Source organism: Hyaloscypha bicolor, assembly GCF_002865645.1.
Source record: "Hyaloscypha bicolor E unplaced genomic scaffold K444scaffold_87, whole genome shotgun sequence".
Lineage (NCBI taxonomy): Eukaryota > Fungi > Ascomycota > Leotiomycetes > Helotiales > Hyaloscyphaceae > Hyaloscypha > Hyaloscypha bicolor.
This window is the reverse complement of record NW_020194589.1, coordinates 1,378,377-1,396,876: the sequence shown is the minus strand read 5'-3', so window position 1 is coordinate 1,396,876 and position 18,500 is coordinate 1,378,377. Positions and strand designations below refer to the sequence as shown.

Genomic DNA, 18,500 nt, shown 5'->3' with positions numbered 1-18,500 from the left:
AAACGTGTAATTCCTTTTAGCAGAATTAATTATTAAGTTGACCGTCCTTCAACCACCCGCTCTCGAAACACACTACCAACCTCCATCACATCGGAGGCACACTTCCAGCGACTGGCTCAATACCATCACAAACCTTCTCAAAACTCTCCATCGCCAGATTTCCCACCACTGTATCTCCCTTCCCAAACTCAAGCACCGCCCCATTGGGAGTATAGGCTTTCCAGCCCTTAGTCTCTAACCCCGCGGGACCATCCGTGATGAATGCGAGATACATATCCTGCATACTGCGGCTAACAACCAGCTCGAACGGCGTGCTGCCTCCATGTGCGATGCCCGAGGTGCCGAAAAACATCGGCAGCTCGGAACAGTGGTAGGCACCTTCCCAGGGACGGGGTGAGATGTTGGTGAAGTTTCCGGCGTAGAGGTAGCGGTAGGTGGGGACGCTGAGAGCGTAGCGGTTTCTGCATGAATTAGATGTGTTGATATAGAGGGAGAGGAAATACTTTGTGGTTTGGACGGCGGGACAAGTGAAGTGGGAGAGGGTTACGTAGTTTGCATTCGTCATGTCAACGCCTTCAGAGTTATAGCGTACGAGCGAGACACCCTCGTTGGTATTTGTGCCGATGATTGCGGGCTGTTTCTCATCAGATGGTCTTTCTGGTGTATTGAATTCTTTAAAGGATGCAAACTTACCAGCTTCGTATAGTTTCCGGCAAGGGCACGAGCAGTGTAGTTTGAGAACGTGACGACATCATCAGGCACCGGACTAAAGTTCAACGACGGCGCGGTTCCGTTCTCGTTGTAGTTCTTCAAGAAACTCTCAATTTCACTGAAGCTCACGTTACGCATACAGTCGAGTTCAGCACCGGCATTCAAGCCACCGCAGCCTAACTGTCCAGCGACAAAAGTGAAATTGGTGTGTGTAGGATCGTTGGTGAGAAGTGTTGGGTGGAGAGCTGTTCCGGAATCCATAATCAGACCTGTTACGATTGGATTCTTGGGATACGCAAAATTGTAATAGTCAACAGATCCCGCACCAGCTGATTGGCCCCAGAGAGTAACGCGTGAGGGGTCGCCTCCGAAAGAAACGATATTAGAGCGCACCCATTCCAGAGCTAGGCGTTGGTCGAGAAGTCCCAGGTTGTATTCGTTCTGGTTTTGGCCTGCGGCGTTGGGGAAACCGAAGATATTGAGACGGTAACTGCAAATGTTAATTTACAACTTTAGAGGGAGGAGCGAAAGGCTTTACTTCAGGGCAACAACGATGTGGCTCTGCGTTCTTTCAACCCATTGACTCGGAATCTGATACTCAACGTCTAGCCCTCCATTTTGGAAGCCACCACCGAACATCCAGACTAATACGGGTAACTTTTCGGTGTAATCGGTGGCAGGAGTAAGAGGTGACCAAACATTGATTGTTAGACAATCTTCACTGGTTGGGTTGTTGATGTTGAATTCCGGCACGTCTACAGTATATACATCAGGCCCAGAATCCGCAAATTGCGGACACGACGGGCTGAACCTAGTAGCATCAATGCTGTCCTCTGGAGACTTCATGACTGGTGCAGCCCAACGCAGGGAGCCGACTGGAGGCTCCGCATATGGAATGCCAAGGAACTGGACGACGTGAGGAGTTGTGCCGTTGATCAAGCCGTAGGACATTCCAACAGTTGTGTTGACTTGCAAAGAACCGATGGCTGTGCATGACTTTACCAGAGATCCTGCTAGGAAAAATATTCCTAGCATGGACCGGATTGTGGGGGTGAGAAAGGTCATGACTAATGTTCAAAATCAGAGGGAAAAAGATATCTGCGTTTGCAAGGAAAAGCAGTGGGGAGAAGAAATATTTGACATGAAGGCAGTGTGGTCGGGAAGACTGTGGCAGCACTCGGTGGGATGGATTCCCAAGCGTGGTACGTGGAAGAGCTAGTGGTATTACTCGTGGTACCTCTAAAGCGAGGACCCCTTTGCGCGTCCCACAGCCAACGCGATTCTTATCAAATCACGTCTAAACCCCCCTAGAATCAATACAGAGGACTCTATGCTCTCCTTCCCTGTTCTACGGAAACATAAGCCTGGAGACATCTGGCCGGCTCTTGTCCGGTCTACCGTACGATTTATAAAGCGAGACGGCAAAGGCTACAAAGCAATCTTTAAGAAAACTAGCATCTCTAAGTTAATAGTTAGACGTATCTGCAAGTCAAAGTCCCCTAGAACCACGCACAAGGGCAAGGAATTTAAGCCTAAACTTCTCAAGCCAGGGGATTTCAGCGCATTTTCCGCTTCGTCCGAATTATAAACCAATCGCTGCAAGGCATAGGAACGCGTTAAGGCAGAACTTGGCCTCAAAGCCTTAATTTCTACTATTTGCAACACTATAAAAAGATACGTATTACGAGTAATATTACTTGCTCTTATTATTCAATATTATAAATAATTCTCCAAATTTTTCGTGGAAAAACATTTAAGAAAAAAGTAATAAGATAATTTCGAGAAAGTTAAAATAATTTTTTTCTTTAAAAAATATTTATAAAAAAGAAATAAAAGAAATAATATTTAAATAAATCTAATATTATTATAATATTATTATTACTCATTAAATAATTTTTTGAATTATATAATATTACTAAACTAGAATTATTTGTTTTTTTATTATATATTAATATTATTTTAAAGTTATTTTAAAAAAATATTTATATAAATATAATATTATATATAAATATAGTATTATATATGAAAATAAACAAGTTGTAATGGGTACACGTGGCGGCGCATGGGCGGGTATTAGATATCGTGGATCTGGTTTCCTATTTTGGGTAAAGCTTGCATCGGAATCGTACGGATCGCATGGGATCGCATCTCCTAATCAAGTAAAGGGCTTCGTATGCTTGGCTAAGCACTAGGGAATATATAGGGAGATGCTCCTAGCTTTTGAAAGGGGCATCGATTAGTCTTTTATTAGAATCAAGTCTTGGGAATCAGTTATACTTGCGAGTGTCACTCTGCAGCATACTTACCTTGGCTACTTGTGTATTACCCTGCTATTGTGTGCCTCACACAAGTATATAAAAATAATTTAATTTAATATAACTTGATATATTATATATAAAGTATATATATCTCTTTAAAAATAAATATATATATATATAATATAAAATATAATAATTACTTAAAAGTGCATTCTTATTTACTTATATAATATAGAATTAAGTGCTCTTAAGTTATAAGTAAGTTATAATACATATAAAGAAAGTTTTAGTTTTAGTAGAAATAAATATTTAAAGTCCCCAGAATTAATATAAGAGCTAGTTCCTCAGAGAAATATTCGGATCCACAATGAAAGGTACCGATAAGGCGAATTATTTTAGCTAGTTGGCTAGAACCGTGTGCGAAACATTGTTGGGTGATTATCCTTTCATCTGGTGAGACATTGGCTCGCTAGCAGCCACACGCGAATATCCACTGTTCAGTCAGAATAACCGTCTCCTCTAATTAAGCCATCCCTCATTTATACGGCCGCTAGCACTACCAAAGTTTCACTGGGCGAGGGGATAGGATAGCAGTACAAGGCGGGGTATATCACGATCTGCGGGATAAAATGCTCCCTTTTCTTACACAAAGCAACACATCTCCTAGACACAAGATGTCCAGAGTCAGGGGTGCTTCTCGCAATGGCTAAATGGCGTCCCAGGATCGTCAAAATGTGGTCTCTGTAACCCGAGTAGCTATTCAGTAAAGGCTATTATGCGCGAGCTGAAAAATAATGTGTAAGGAGACAAAGTGTCGTACAATTCAATGGTGCTTGATATTTGGCCTTCGGGGCACTATACTGAGGTCTTTAGCGAGCTACCTGACAAAACTCGAAATCGGAATTAGAAATCCAAAAATTGCGACTCAAATCCTTTAAATTAATTAATTAAAATAGAACTACTTAACCTTTCCACCTAACTTTACGTATCTTTCTATATGCTTAATTAATTACTTATATTGGAATACTTTTTATTTAAAAATAAAAGCTTTATTAAAACTTAAAAAACTAGAATTCCGAAATACTTTTTAAGGTTGCGAGAAAGAGTATACGGGCCTAGAATATATTTAAAGGCGAATTGAAAGAAGTAAAAAAAGGAGGAGTGGGCGGCGGGGAGGTGAGAAATCAAGTTTTATAAGAAGATAATTAGTTAGTTTTTAGTTTAATTTAGCTTCTTTATTTTAGTATTATTAATAAGTTATAATATTATTTAATAATTAATGAGTAAAAGTAAAGGGGAAAATAAAAATAATAAAAAGTAATTAAAAAAAACTCTCTTATCACGTGACTAATCAAGCGTTAATCAAATTAATCTTAATTTAATTTAATTAAAAAAAAAATCCGAATTACGCAAATTATAATACTTACTTAATTAATTTAACTAATGTAATTATTTATTTAATATACTACTTGGAGTACGGTTTATATTTAGCTTTTCAAGTTGAAAAGAAAATCAGTGTGCCCCTGTTAACCCCTGCAACATCCCTGTTTTGCTCGCATAGCATTCCTAAAACATAGGTATACGCCCAAAGAGGAAATGACTGGAGGCTAACTCTAATTAGAATATATAAGCACCCTCTCTGGGCAAACCCTAGAACGGGTGCTTATGCATTTGAGGATTTGATTTCGTTCTAGCCCCTTTCCCCGTACTTGGTAAGCAAATTTTTGTAGTTTTATCGTAAAGTAAGGCTTTCCTTTTCGGCTATTCTTTAGCCCCAGGCACGTGCACAAAAGGTAGGCAAGAAGCACGTCCCTCTCTACCCTCCAATAATCGCTTAAAAAAAGTATATCCTCAAGGTATGTAAATGTGTTTCGCACGCCGTCGCGCGCGGCGTGCCCGTAGCCCATTAAAGTCCTGGTAATAATAGAGATAAGCTTTAGAACTCCAAGAATTAGCTTCAATACACGCGCTCAAGGTATATGCCTATACTCCGCACGCCGTCGCGCGCCGGAGGTGCGTGACGCCGTGCCCCTAGCCTATTAAGGTCCCCAGCATTGGTAGGGGATAAGCTTTAGAGCTCCCAGAATTAGCACGTTGGCTAGTTCAAGCAATAAATAGTAATGAATTAAGTTACTATTGTACTTGTAGTTCTACTGAGTACCCGCATGCGTTCCGTGAGACCTTAAGACTGAAAACATTTCTTGATCTCATGGCTGGCGGCGAGATATCCCCCGCAGCACTCGGCATGCATCTTTCCGTCGAGCATCAATTCTTCCCAGCAAAGCTCCAAGCCTTCCAGCTCTCGCTGGGCTATCTTCTGCAAAGCCAACTGGTCCTGAGCAGACAAAAGATGCAACCGAGACCTTACAACCGCGACATGCATCTTCGCAAAAGCAGTTGCCATCCCAATGAGCAAGCCCTTGTACTCTATTGGCCGCAGCGAGATGTGCAGCATATGGACCGCAAATTCTAATGGCCAAGATTGGAGAACGTGTTTGAGTGAAGGGAGTGCAGCGAGAGAGAGACCATGTTGCACCATCATATTCATGCCAATCCCGGCAAGTCCGAGGCTATTGGGACGTCGGACTTCACCCATTCCTGCAACACATTCCTGCTCAATGTGAAACCCTCCTTGCGCACGTAGGATCTTGATTATCGTGCAGGCGAACTCATTATTGGTCCTGAAGGGAACGGAGACAAATGCTTGGAGGAGACATGGATGGGAAAGCCAGAGCGGGAGGAAACTCTCGAAAACGGGGCGGTTGCCAATATCAAACGGCGGGAGGCTTTGAAACGAGAACAAGGCCGTGGCTGAGCGTTGATAGGTCCAAGTTTCCGTGAATCTGGCACTGGACGGAGGCCGAAATACTGGGTACCCGGAAAGTATATCGTCGTCGGTATTCTGCTTGACGTCCGGATCTTCCATAGCCAGGGATATGCTGGCCAGGTTATCGATCCATTTCCCCAAGACATCGTATTCATCTTGGGTGAAAGAGCCGAACATTCTTCCATTCCATTGCAATTCCCGAATAAAGCGGCTGTTGCTACTATCTCCTCTGCGAATCCAGTACTTGCTGCAGCTCAGCGCATCGAGCAACTCTATCTGCCACTTTTTTGACTCGAGTGCAACAGGGTCAAGCCACTCAGCCACGCTCCGGGATCCGATTCTAACTTTGCTACTGCAGTGAATCCCATGCACGACCTGTGCCTTGGCCTTGAAAATCTTAATCACCTCCATTTCCGTTGGGCTTAGAAGAACTCTGGAACCATCCCTTAGTCTTCTTCTGGATGGGCAGACTGCTGTTCCTGGCAAGCCTAATGAGAGGAGGTAGCCTGCCTGGAGCCTTTTCCATGCCTCTTGTGCAGCTTCTTCCCCTCCAGCTCTGCGTATATAGGTCATGTATTCGCAAACGACCTCTATCGCAATTGCAGTATGGCCGGAATCAGCGTTGTCGATCGAGATGTGGAGAATGAAGTAGTACGGGTCGATCCCAACTTCCTTCAATTCCTTTCCTGCCTTTAGTGTGTCCATGGATACAGCTTCAAAATGAAGGTTGAATCCGAGAATCTCGGGTAGAAACTCGCTTGGGAAGAGCGAGATGAGCAATTGGGCTATTGCTGATTTCCACACAGGAAGCTCGTCGAGCCGATGCCGTGGGTGACCGAAATCGAGGACTTCCGCAGTTGGAAAACCAGGCGCGATGGTTTCGAGAAGCGCGTGGTATAAGTGGGCATGGTTTTTCCCCAAATCTCCATCCCCTAACTCCTCGGACAAGATCTGCCATGCGCCTTTCATCGTTTTCTGCAGTGCGAATGGTGTGGTTACTTTTCCAACGTGACCTAACCATGCCCCGTCAACATACTTGACAGGTGCAATTTGCTTCAACCACCAAATTGCCTCTTCTCTACCCCCGAACAACTCTCGTGGTCTCCCCTCTCTCCTTCGAAGGTTATATTGCTCCCATTCTTTGCCAATATGGTTGTCTCGTCTGCGTTGAAACTCGCCCAAGTCTTGTCTCGAGAATGACTGGACTGACAAAATGCTTTCATGGTCAGGTAGTGCCTCAGCTGCCGAACTAGTCTCCTTCAGCAAGCAGAGCAAAACTCTCTTGGCCTGTGGAAGCACTTCGGGGAACTTCTCAAGATTATGTAATTGGTAGTATAGCTGCTTGAGCGCTTTGAGCTCCTCCATGTCGCATGCATCATTATCTTCGCTGTGGGCTTCCCGCTTTCCGTGCGTATCCTCGGCGTGTTCCTCAATTGACTCGCTGGTAGAAACGCGGCTATCAGAATTCGAGTCGCAACTTGTTCGAAACCCAGTTTTTGGCCAGTATTGGCCTAAGAGTGCATTTATAGCAACAGTGGCCACCGTTGCAAATGCCAGAATCCATCCTAACAGGAGAGATTCCATGGTGAGTGAGAGGTTGAGTGCTCAAGGGCAGTGAAAGAGGCTGCCCGACTACCTTGTGATAGTAGGACAGTACTTTTAGGATTTCAATAGGTCTCGTTGCTCAGGGGCAGCCTGAATTTCTCACTGTGGATTCTTCCACCTCGTCACGTTACAGTCGCATCGCATCTTGTCGCACCTTACTACCACAACCAATGGCCTTCTTGCTGCCTCGCTATTCCAGTTTGGCATCAATTCATTGGCAGCAGTAACTTCAATATGGGGCATAGTTGTAACTTCAGTGAGCTGAATCAGTATACTGATACTACAGCAGTGAGGGGTATTCACGGAGCGGTGTGCTGCTACACCCGGGTCATTAAATGTCACATTGTCATATGCATAGAAAACATGTTTTGATCGTTTAACTCTCATTGGCCTGAACTTTTTTCGACCGGAAATTTATAAACAAAAATCTTCTTCCTCTCAAACGCAAGTTAAGTCAGAGACACACCGCGAGCCTGCCACGTAGAAATTTGAAAGAGAGATCAATGACCAGATCACTTGGCAGCGTCCCATTTCTCTATCAACACAGTCTCAGGCCTCAAGAAGTAGCTGAGGTAGTACCGATTCTTCGCGCCATCGAATGGTTGTGTCACTCCGTGCTTAGGAGAATGCAACCTTCCTCCCGACAGCCTCTGCAGCGAATTGGCAATATTGACCAGGGCACACCCTTCTAAAGGCGGCGTGAAAGCCCACAGATTGGTATCCGGGAGAAGGGCATGTATGCTCCAATCTTTGTAGAATAGAAGGGTAAGCGTTCCACTGTCAGTGTGCGTGGTGTCGGGTGCGTCAGACGACTTCGCAAGGGATGGATGCAAGACCAGTTTCAGGCCAGTGTCACTGGGTTGATCGGCACGGTGGTGCACCACGTAGGCTGTGGAAAGACTGTTGAGCAACATTAAACAAGCTCCGTCACAACCGGCGCTGATTTCGGTGATCTTATTCCACACATCCTGGAATAGCTGCGGGAGATGCGAAATGGAAGCGCCCGCCGAAGTAATTTCGTCCCGCGATATCTGATTCTTTGTGTTAGCAGTGAAAATTTCAACGGTGGTCGATCATTCGGGAGTTCTCACCTCAAACGACTCACTACCATAGCCCCTTTTGTATCCCAGGTCTTGCGAGGCTTTGATGTCGAATCTGGTGTCCTTTGCCTTAGCCTCCTTGGGCTGACTGAAGTACTTCTCGACTACCGCATAGATGTCAGGGAGATGTGCAAGCACACGCTCACCCTCGGCGTCTCCGCGTAGGTCGAGATAGAAAAGGCCCGTGTTGGAGGAGGCTTTGTCTAAGAGAGCAAGTTCACCTGAGTCTTTTGTTCGGAGTTTGGCGAGTGAGATGATCGATGGCTGAGCTACGGGAATGCTGCGGTCCGCCATCGATTTGATGGTTTCTGGAGAAGAGGTTTCCATGCTAATTAGCGTATCTCGGTTGCGCAGGCTCCAGCTGTTGTGTTGTGCTGTGTCTGGAGGTCTGGGAAAGAGGTAATTTTGTAGTCACCTGTAAGCGCCACAAAATGACCCTTAACGATACCCGACCCGAGAAGTTGACACGCATGTTCCGAATATTACGTCCATGATACCATATTGCAGGTGAACAGGTGGTCAGATGGTTACATGCTATGGGATACATGTGGTGCAATACATTTTGTGGGATACATGCTGTGAGATTGTGAGTTGTGGGAGATGAGGAGAGGAGAATTGTGCGACGGAGAGTGAGTTGCCACCCAGGGATAGTTACTTCCCTTACCACAACCTAATCATTCTTGGGGAGATCTGCGAGATTGGTGATCCTTTGGAAGTCTTGTTTTTCAAGCTCTTGCACCAAGGTTTACCAAAACACAAGCTAATTTTTAATTGCCGCAAGACAGAAAAACTCGGATTCTTTGCCATGCAGACCTCCTCTCGGTTGCGTGCGTTATGCTAGTCATATGGTATAATACCGTCCGTTCTATAATCGCTTTTCTGGCCTCCTGCGTATGCATTTGGGGGGGAAAAATGGCGCCGGATGAAACAACCCAGTTGCTGGTGAAGCCAGCATCGGATCCAGGCTGTTGCCCGGAAGAATGGGATGGAAAAACTGCAACGGCACAGACCAGCCAAATTTTTGCGCTGTGGCAGATAGGGGCACTTTGCGGTAAGCAGTGGCTTCGAATGATCTCCTCAACATTGGAATAAGTGTTGTGGTCTCACGAAATCTCCAGGCATCTTGCTAGCATACGCGGATACGTCTCTGGTATGGGCAACACATGAGACAGTAGCATCACGTTTCGATAATCTGGAGAACTCGTCATGGATGATGACTAGTTTTACAATAGGTTACTGTGTGACTTTGCCTTTGGTATGTATCGCTCTTGAAGGAATTGTTATTCTTAGAGTTTGGAAGGACTTACTAATGCCACTGACAATTCTCAATAGTACGGACGATTGAGTGATAATTATGGTCGCCTTGGTCCTCTCATCGCCGCTTATTGCACCTTTTGCATTGGTTGCACACTATGGTAAGTAAAATCTCGGATGTCTTCAGATATGATAGCATGTCCTACAGAACCACTGCGGATTGCATCGCGAGTCTGAAAATTGACTCATGTGAGAATAGTGGAATCGGTCAAGCTTACTGGCATGTGATTCTCGGGAGAATCGTCCAAGGCTGCGGGGCCTCTGGAATAATCTCTCTGGCTTCTATTATTATCACAGGTAATATAATTTCACTCTTTCATTCTTTCTCTTTCACTTCAAGAAAGTGATACCAGAAGCTAATTTGACTTCATGCAAAGATATTGCCGTACCATCCAACGTAGCGGTTCTCAGAAGTTATGTCAACATTGCCTCAACAGTTGGACTTTCACTTGGTGGTCCCCTTGGAGGATTCCTTGGCGGAACGATCGGTTGGAGATGGTAAACAATCTCCCAATACTTCTTCCGATAAAACGAGTAAATTGTAATTTGTGCAGGTCCTTTCTAGGTCAAGTTCCACTTGCAACTGGTTGTTGCGTTCTCCTCGCAGGGGGTCTCCGAACATTTTTGCCAGTACTCAAAGAGGAAGACGAACGGCAGCATGAAGAATCCGCAACTGACCTTCAACCAGACCTCTTGACCTTTGACTACCCGGGAGCCATAACCCTTGCCATTTGGATATCCTCGCTTCTTGCAGTCATCGATCTGCAGAATCAGCTTTCTTGGGGACACCCTCTCGTTCTGAGTATAACAATCGTTGGAGTACTAGCTATACTAGCTTTCCTTGCTTTAGAGACCTATCCGGGAAACCGGGAACTTTTGATACCTTTACGACTTTTGAAAACAGAGGTTGGCGCTTTCTGTGCCGGACAGGTAAGTCGTTTTCTTTCCTCGTGCAATATGTTTCTCGAGTCACAACTCCCGAGGTTGCTCGCTTTAACTCCTGGATTGTTTCGAAGCAGATATACTAACAGCGAGATTCGTACCAGCTACTTATAGTTGGTAGCTGTCATGGAGTACGTAAAGAACTCTACTTTTCTATTTTCTTCGCTCATGAACCAATTACAGTTTATTTCCCAAATAGCACCTTACTTTGCAAACACGCAAGGAGCTTCAGATGCAAAAGGCGGAGGACAGATAATTCTCCCGAGCATTGGTAATGCAATAGGCAATCTTGTTGCAGGCCAAGTAATCAGAAAGTAAGCTTACTGGCTTCTACTCCTTGACCCACCTTTGCTGATTGGAATCTACCCATAGATTTGGAAATTACAAAAAGCTTTCCCTCATCTCCCTCTTCTTCTGTATTGCCACTTCACTCTTAATCCTACTCCAATGGTCTCATTCTATAAGTAGGTACCCCGGTCCCAAAGATCTCATTTATGCTTCATCATCTACGTTCCATCCCCCAGCTGGAGTTAGCCACGCTCTCAACATAAGCTCAAGAAAGACATAACTGAACTCAATCACGTTGCAGGCACTTGGGAAGCCCTTGCCACCTTCCCATTCGGTCTTTTTGCCGGCATCGTCCTCTCCACACAGTTCATCGGCCTCTACCACTGTGCCCCGAGGCAACACATGGCAATAGCTATCAGCATGTACTACATGAGCCAACAAATTGGTATCGCCTTGGGCATCAGCATTTCTTCCGCTCTCCTGAAGCAGGAGTTCAAGAACACCCTACAGAAAACGTTGATCGTCGTCCCTAACTACCAAGAGGTTGGTTCCATCCCTCCCCATTTTCAACAAAAGAATGCTTAATTTACAATTGTCTTTGGTAGATTATCAAAAACATACTGATGGATTCTTCTGTTGTTGCGATGCTTCCTACTGACGTCAAGGAACTGGTGCGGCGGAGTTATCTGAATAGTTTCTGGGTTGTGCCGGGTACGCTATACTCTTCAATCTCGCGCCTCTCTCCATGATTCAAGCAACTCGAACTGACGTCTACTTAGCGTTAGCTACTTCTACTCAAGTACTTGCTATCCTGCCGATGATTTCTACTACTGAGAAGTATTCGGATTGATTGAATGTGGCGCTGGACTTTTTAGTTTTTTGATAAAATATTGGAGGGTGGAGCGGTAGAAGTATTAGGGAGGAGGACTAGAATGCATTGCAAAAGCGAGATTTTGTACGATATTTCGGGGCTAACCATTGCACAACTTGTCCTTCTTTTCAATATGTAGCGAGCGATGGACTTGGGGTGGGGGAAGATTGACCGAAAATTAACTTGGGCAGAAGGGCTGAAGTTCCTCATGGCGTTGCTGAAGTCTGTAGGAGAAAAAGCAGTTGCCAAGAAGAGATAAATACAGCAAAACAGTAGGATCTCGATGGACCCAAATCAAATATACCGCAAGTGCCTAGAGGAATCGGACAGTGACGCTACAAAGATTGCGGCATAAAGTGACGGGATTACAGGGCATTTACGCTCGCGTAGGGGTCTTAGCGGACTCCAGGGTGTGGTTTAAGGCACTACACCCGCTATAAGCATTGTAACTCTAGGCCTGAACCCCTAAAACAAGGGCTGTAAGACATTTGCAAGGTGTTTGAAGATCTTCAGGGGTTATGATGTTGCTGGCGGAGCAACTATAGCGCTCGGACGCTGTGAGAGAGCTAATAATAGGACCCTTTAGCGACTCTGCCCCTGTATATACAGGGGACATGCCCTCTAAAGGTGTGGTACCCCTTGTTTATAGTTTATAGCGTGCTTACAGGAGAGTAGCCTGGAAATATAGGGGGCTTCAGTGGGTGAGTGTGGTAGAAAGTGGCCTGAAAATGGACTTGCAGTACGAACGCCCTGTAATCCCGTCACTTTATGCCGCAATCTTCGTACACTAGAGGAAACACAGCCTCTGCTTGCTCCTTTGCATCTTTCTCCTCTCCCTCAACAAGCAGTCACTTCTTTTCCTGCGGTAAGTCAAACACAGAGTTCTGGAGAAAACTTCGTTACATTGATTGACGCTTCCGGCAGGCGCCATTACTGCTCAGTTAACTGCACCAGAAGAACAGAATCAGGAGGTTCATATACGCATTCGTTACCAGCCCTTGTAAATCCAAATGGTTTATTTTTGACAGGGGCTTATAGAGTTCGTTTAAATATTCTGGTATGAGAGACTACGAAGGAAAACTAATCGTCAACAGCACGCAAATTTTACACCCACCGTGCCCCATTGCTCGCATCACGTCTTTTCACCACCAACGCGCCGCTCCGCTCTCTCCAGGCGGCTTTCACTCTTCGGGTCATAGAATGCTTCTTTGTGTTAGTACATGCTTGAGTTGGCTTTTCAACCTGACCTACGCTTCTCCCCGAAGACCGTAGTCCTGATTCCTCTCCTTGCACCCGTGGGATAATTCCCCGGTATGACGCGATGAAGCGTTGCTCTCTGTGTGTAATTGTCAGCTTTGATCCGCCTCCGCCTTTGTCAGGTGTACTAGGATGGGGTCTTACGTTATCCCATAAAGCGATGCTCCCAACGGCCCATTTCCACCTGACGAGGTGCTCATCTGCGCTGTGGATATGCAGGTTCAGGAACTGGAGCAGGGCGTCGGATTCTGCTTTCTTAAGCTCGGCAAAGCCGGTGCAGTAGGCGATGTTCACGTTCAGGGCTTTAAAGCCAGTTACGGGGTGTGTGCGAATGGCGGGATGGTGAGTATCGATTGGGGGACGGTTGGGTGAGTCGTTGTAGTAGTCCTAGGAAAGCGAGTTAGTTATTTTCTGTCTGAATTCGCCTCAAGGGAGAGTTTGTCCTCACAATAGTAGTATCGTATTGCAAACGCGAGGTGTGAATAGCATGCAATCCTTCCAATAGCTTTTGCATATGGGGGCTGAGTTCATCATAAAGGCCGTATCCAGACACCCAGGCCGTGTCTCCACCGACTTTGGGATGGACTTCCATGCGGAGAAGAGAGTAGCTCGGTGCTGTTCCCAGTCAAAAAGAAGTCAAAATAAGGCGGGAGATGACAAACGGTTGATCTCAAAGCTTGTATCGGCATGAAATTCCATCATTGGCCATGGAGTATATTTCGAAACAGTACGCCAGTCCGAGTTACTGCCGGACACTATGAAATGTTTTTTATCCTGAGATGGGTTAGAAAGGCGTTATTTTGCTCCTTTAACTCGTTGAATAGAGATGGGGGAGTACATTCTGCGTGGTGTGTTTGTCCAAGATCCCAAAATGTTCGAAGATCTCAACCTGCCTCTCGGTTGTCAAGTCTTGGTCTCTGAAGAAGACAACACCACGCTCATTGACTAGTGCAGCGAGTTCATCCAGTTGCTGGTCATCCAGTTGACTCAGCTGCACATCCTTTAGCTCGGTGCCTTGATGGCCAAGTCAGTATGTCACAGATGAAGAATTGTTCTGGATTTTGGGGGGAGACTACCGATGCTTTCAGTCAAGTCAACTAGTTTAGCAACGGCAAGTAATGCTTTCTTCTCTGGATCAGCATAGAATCCTCGGTCTTTTGGCGGCGTTATCTCTTCGCGAGGAGGATCCGGGGGGGTATGAGCCTTAATCTTGATATTGTAGTGGGAGTGAATCACGGTAGGGTAACCCGAGTCCGCGGAAATGTGTTTGTAGGCTTCGAGGGATTCAATTGGGGGGGGACGTAGTAGGTTCTCCATTTTGCTGTTTGTTAACCTGGTAAATAGAAAAAGTTGCGTTGTAGACTGAAATTATACTGATAGATTTGCCACAGATTGAGAGATTCTGTCTGACTTCTGACAGAGATTGCACAAGCTATGCAACATTAATTGTCTTGCTCGATCAGTGCTATTGACTTTTACTAATGGTGTGATCTGGTGCAATTCCTCTCGGAAGCCGAGAAAGATGGATATGCAAAAGCGCATGCTGCTGTGCCACAGGGGCGAGAAGACTACGTGGGTTCCGGGGAGACAAAAGGAAAGGCACAGCGTCTGTGGTATTCCCAATTAGTGTTGGACTGCATAGTGAATATTAGCACCTACATTACTCTCTTGTAACTCATAGCAAAATCTTGCATTAGTCTAATTTCTACTTGGTGCATGTGAGAAATAGTTGACGGTCTGAGAGCGACTCTGTTTCTCCCCAACTCCGCATACCAACCATTGTGTCGAAATGCAGCACTCTTTCCCCCCAATATCTCCTTTCCTGGAGCTGATGCAATCGGAAGAGAATACTCCCACTACAATTATACTTCGAGATCATTCCTCGGGCATGACTGTCACAGCTGGGCAGTTGTTGCATAGTGTTTCTTTGCTCCGTGCCAAATTGCAAGCAACACTGGTGCAGGATCGCATGTATGATGCCAGAAACAACGAGGGCCGGTTCATCTTCCTGGTTGCCCCTCCAGGATTGGAATACGTGGTGTCAATGCTCACCATATTTTCCCTTGGGGCAGGAATGTCAGCCCAATGTAAAAAGCCCTTACTTCCTGTGTGATCGAATCATCATGCTTATTTCAAATCCAGCGATCGCTATAAGACCAGAGGAGATGAAACACTACTTCAACCTCGCAAAACCCCTGGCCCTGCTTTATACGCCAGCATTGACTGAGAAAATCGAGGCCGTCAAAGCCTTATGTGCAGAAGACAATACCGGGAGCAACTCAAAGTTTCCTTTTGTGGAAATCCACATAACTTATCCAGAAAGTTCAGCTACTCACACTTACAAATCAGATCCAAGCATCGGGTCGCGCTCTGAACAAATAGGTACCCTGTTCTTCACTTCAGGCACGTCCGGAAAACCGAAAGGCGTTGTTCATTCTTATAGCGCTCTTCTTGCATCCGCACGGGAGCGAATAGAGACGTGGAAGTTGACAGAAAACGACGTGGTCCTTAACCAAAAACCGGGTAACTGGATGGGAGGCATCTTTGGCATTCTTCCGAGCCTGATATCTGGAGCCTGCTTGTAAGCTTTGGCAGCATTTTCTTGTAGTCCTTCTTGGGATAATACTATCAAGCGTCAACTTTTTAAATTCGTACGCTAACTTCAAGGTCCCGTTGCATAGAGAAACCTGTGCGGGCGTTTTCAATCCCAAGTGGTTCTGGGAACGCATTAGTCGAGGGGGCGTCAGCGTCTTTTCCATTGCGCCCGAGGGTTATGATAGGCTCGCAGAGTACTTCGATGAGCATATTGCTATGCTTCCCCCTGCTCGCAAGGAGATCTATATTCATGGGATTATAGCTGCGAGGTTTCCAGGAGTTACAGGATCCCTGCTTCTGCCACAGACCCAAAAGAGATGGACAGATCTCCGGCGTGGAAAGCCACTGCTAAACTTATACGGATCGACAGAGGTAACGTTGATATGCAGTATGAGATGGGAAAATCCTGACTATTCTTATATGGTGAATTTCCAGCATCTACCAGTCTGCATGGTGATACTGAATGCGTGTTAGTGTTCAGTTGGACCCGCGGTACCGGGAGTTGAGGTGAAGCTTGTGGATGGAGAGATGCGACTCAAGGCTCCTACGATGTTTTCACGGTATAAATCCTAACTCTACTCTGTTAAAAAAGAGACTAATACAGAAGAAAAAGATATATTTCTGACGACCCGACCCAAACAGAGAAGGCTTTCGATTCTGAGGGCTTCTTTAAGACCGGGGATTGTGCAGAAAAAATTGGAGACTGCTACATACTCCACGGCCGAGCAGACATTGATGGTCTTGAAATCCTTTTCCATAACTTTAAACAATATCACTTCTGACGCCATTTGCAGTGCTGCACTTTTGGGGCTTCACTTTACATACAGGCGAAATCGAAAGCGCCCTCTTCTCTCTCCATTACATCGCTAACGCCATCGTTCTCCCCCTCGAGGACGAAGAATATCAACAGCGCGCTGCAGCTATTCTCCAAATTAAACCGTCATTTCAATCAAAGCAACTAAACTTAGATACACTCCGGAATGATTTGACAGAAATGACGGGCTTGATGCTATTCAAACAGCCGACGGTGGTCTACTGGCTCCGAGAAGGAGAAGAGATTTCGCTGACAGCAAACGGGAAGATTTCCAAGACAGAGGCAAGGAAGAAGTTCTTCGGTGATGGGTGGCGGTGTAAACGGAGTGTGGAGGTTTTGGATTTGAAGGGCATGGAATATTGGCGCATGGGTGGCCAGTGTTAACTAGAAGTGGAGTGGAAGTATATGGTGGGTTACGAGGGGAAAATGTAAATCGACACCGCCCGGGTGTCGACTGGGTGTTGGCTGGGGGCACTAACCCAAAGTAGAGGCGCTCAGACAGAAGTACCAAAAATCGAACTTTCTCTTTAAATTTAATTCGCTTTATAAATAACTCATAGGATTTGATACTTTATTTATTTTCTTATAGCAATAATTAAGAGCTATTTAAATATATACTTTTTATAAAATATAAATTAGTAATAACTCTTTAATATTAAATAAGTTAAAAAGAAAATATTTTATAGCTTAAAAGTAAGCTTAAGAAAGCCTAGAAATTTAGCAAGCAAGTACCCAAAACTAATATAAGAGCCTTATAAGTCTCTAATTTATTAGGCCTTATAAGGCTTTATAACTAAAACTTAATTAATTAGTATATAAACTTCTTTATATTAAAATTTTATTTTAAGGAATTCTTTTATTATAAATTAAGAAGCACGTGCTTATATTATATGCCTTATAATATACTAGCTTATACTTACATTAAAAAAATCTGACTTAAGGTCTCTAAATACCCTGGCCAACCAATCGATACCCTAATCGACAACCGGGGGTGTCGTTTTATATTTCCCGTTACGAGATGTAGAACAGGGAGAGTCTTTTTAGAAAGATAAAAATTCTAAGTCTTGACGCTGGTTGGAAACCTCCTGCAACCATTTCTTTATATCAACACAATAGTCCATTGGCTTCCGCAAGAGCTCCATAACAGCAGCTCCGATTATCCTCGTACACTTATGTTTGGCACTGAAGATCAGGTGGAGGTTAGAAAAGTTTTGCGGTCTCGGCGAGAATGCAGTGAAAGAGGGGCAGGCTAAGTTTGCCGACAGCGCGACCATAGCGCTCTGACCACTACAAATATGGGTCTTACGGGGCCACGTTGTCCCGATAGGCTATGGCCAGTCACGGGTCAGGGCTTCTCCCGCCATAGTCTCATGACCCTCGGCGTACTATTGGCTACTGCATGCCGGCAGGCACAACACATCACCACTTGAATCCTCGACCAGTTGGCGTGGATCAACAGCGACTATCTCCAGCCTCTTGTGAATTCCCTGCATCTTTGTGACATTTTGTCTTCTTTATTGTGCTCGCCGTACGCAGAGGATACGTACTTCCCGTGAAGTGCAGACTGTACAGCATCCCTGGAGACGATTTCAAATCAGTCAATCACCAAGTGCTGAGTGCTACACAAAAGCCTGCAGTAGCAAGTGGAACCAACACCGCGTCATATCGTACTGAGACCAATTGAAATTATCACCGGCTGTTGAGTGCTAGACTGTGCTACCCGAAATCCTGCAGTACTCGGTGCGACAACAAAGAATACCCGTCTCATGGCGCCGAGACCAAAGCCGAAGGTGGTTCATCGAGTGGTAGATTCGACACGCTTCCACCATCACGCGTACGCCGCCATTTCACAACAGCATAGCGATGCCGGCGCTGTCAAATTGGAAAGTTCAGGTAACGTGATGATTCGAGGTCCGAA

The 18,500-nt window shown here is 45.3% G+C and overlaps 6 protein-coding genes across 6 annotated transcripts; 2 read left to right on the top strand and 4 right to left on the bottom strand.

The window, feature by feature from the left end:
- Window positions 1–85: 85 nt before the first annotated feature.
- Window positions 86–1,746, bottom strand: K444DRAFT_531263 (alpha/beta-hydrolase; the record flags this gene model as incomplete). The annotated part of the gene is made up of 4 exons (XM_024874966.1): window positions 86–461; window positions 504–634; window positions 694–1,201; window positions 1,250–1,746. 4 exons carry the CDS (start codon window positions 1,744–1,746, stop codon window positions 86–88), a joined length of 1,512 nt encoding a protein of 503 aa, XP_024735676.1.
- A 3,405-nt stretch (window positions 1,747–5,151) lies between these two features.
- On the bottom strand, window positions 5,152–7,161 carry K444DRAFT_531820 (uncharacterized protein; the record flags this gene model as incomplete). The annotated part of the gene is made up of 1 exon (XM_024875027.1): window positions 5,152–7,161. One exon carries the CDS (start codon window positions 7,159–7,161, stop codon window positions 5,152–5,154), a length of 2,010 nt encoding a protein of 669 aa, XP_024735675.1.
- A 752-nt stretch (window positions 7,162–7,913) lies between these two features.
- K444DRAFT_530744 (uncharacterized protein) lies at window positions 7,914–8,795 on the bottom strand (the record flags this gene model as incomplete). The annotated part of the gene is made up of 2 exons (XM_024874922.1): window positions 7,914–8,432; window positions 8,493–8,795. 2 exons carry the CDS (start codon window positions 8,793–8,795, stop codon window positions 7,914–7,916), a joined length of 822 nt encoding a protein of 273 aa, XP_024735674.1.
- A 618-nt stretch (window positions 8,796–9,413) lies between these two features.
- K444DRAFT_630453 (uncharacterized protein) lies at window positions 9,414–11,895 on the top strand (the record flags this gene model as incomplete). Its single annotated transcript, XM_024883214.1, has 9 exons — window positions 9,414–9,552; window positions 9,620–9,756; window positions 10,156–10,313; window positions 10,370–10,745; window positions 10,941–11,071; window positions 11,130–11,221; window positions 11,347–11,588; window positions 11,651–11,756; window positions 11,825–11,895. The coding sequence occupies 9 exons, from the start codon at window positions 9,414–9,416 to the stop codon at window positions 11,893–11,895; spliced, it is 1,452 nt and encodes a 483-aa protein (XP_024735673.1).
- A 1,153-nt stretch (window positions 11,896–13,048) lies between these two features.
- K444DRAFT_643601 (alpha-ketoglutarate-dependent sulfonate dioxygenase) lies at window positions 13,049–14,490 on the bottom strand (the record flags this gene model as incomplete). Its single annotated transcript, XM_024884873.1, has 7 exons — window positions 13,049–13,119; window positions 13,168–13,252; window positions 13,318–13,560; window positions 13,622–13,788; window positions 13,836–13,947; window positions 14,012–14,187; window positions 14,250–14,490. 7 exons carry the CDS (start codon window positions 14,488–14,490, stop codon window positions 13,049–13,051), a joined length of 1,095 nt encoding a protein of 364 aa, XP_024735672.1.
- A 472-nt stretch (window positions 14,491–14,962) lies between these two features.
- K444DRAFT_530976 (acetyl-CoA synthetase-like protein) lies at window positions 14,963–16,966 on the top strand (the record flags this gene model as incomplete). Its single annotated transcript, XM_024874943.1, has 6 exons — window positions 14,963–15,260; window positions 15,316–15,754; window positions 15,855–16,191; window positions 16,243–16,328; window positions 16,382–16,506; window positions 16,563–16,966. 6 exons carry the CDS (start codon window positions 14,963–14,965, stop codon window positions 16,964–16,966), a joined length of 1,689 nt encoding a protein of 562 aa, XP_024735671.1.
- Between the last annotated feature and the right edge of the window lie 1,534 nt (window positions 16,967–18,500).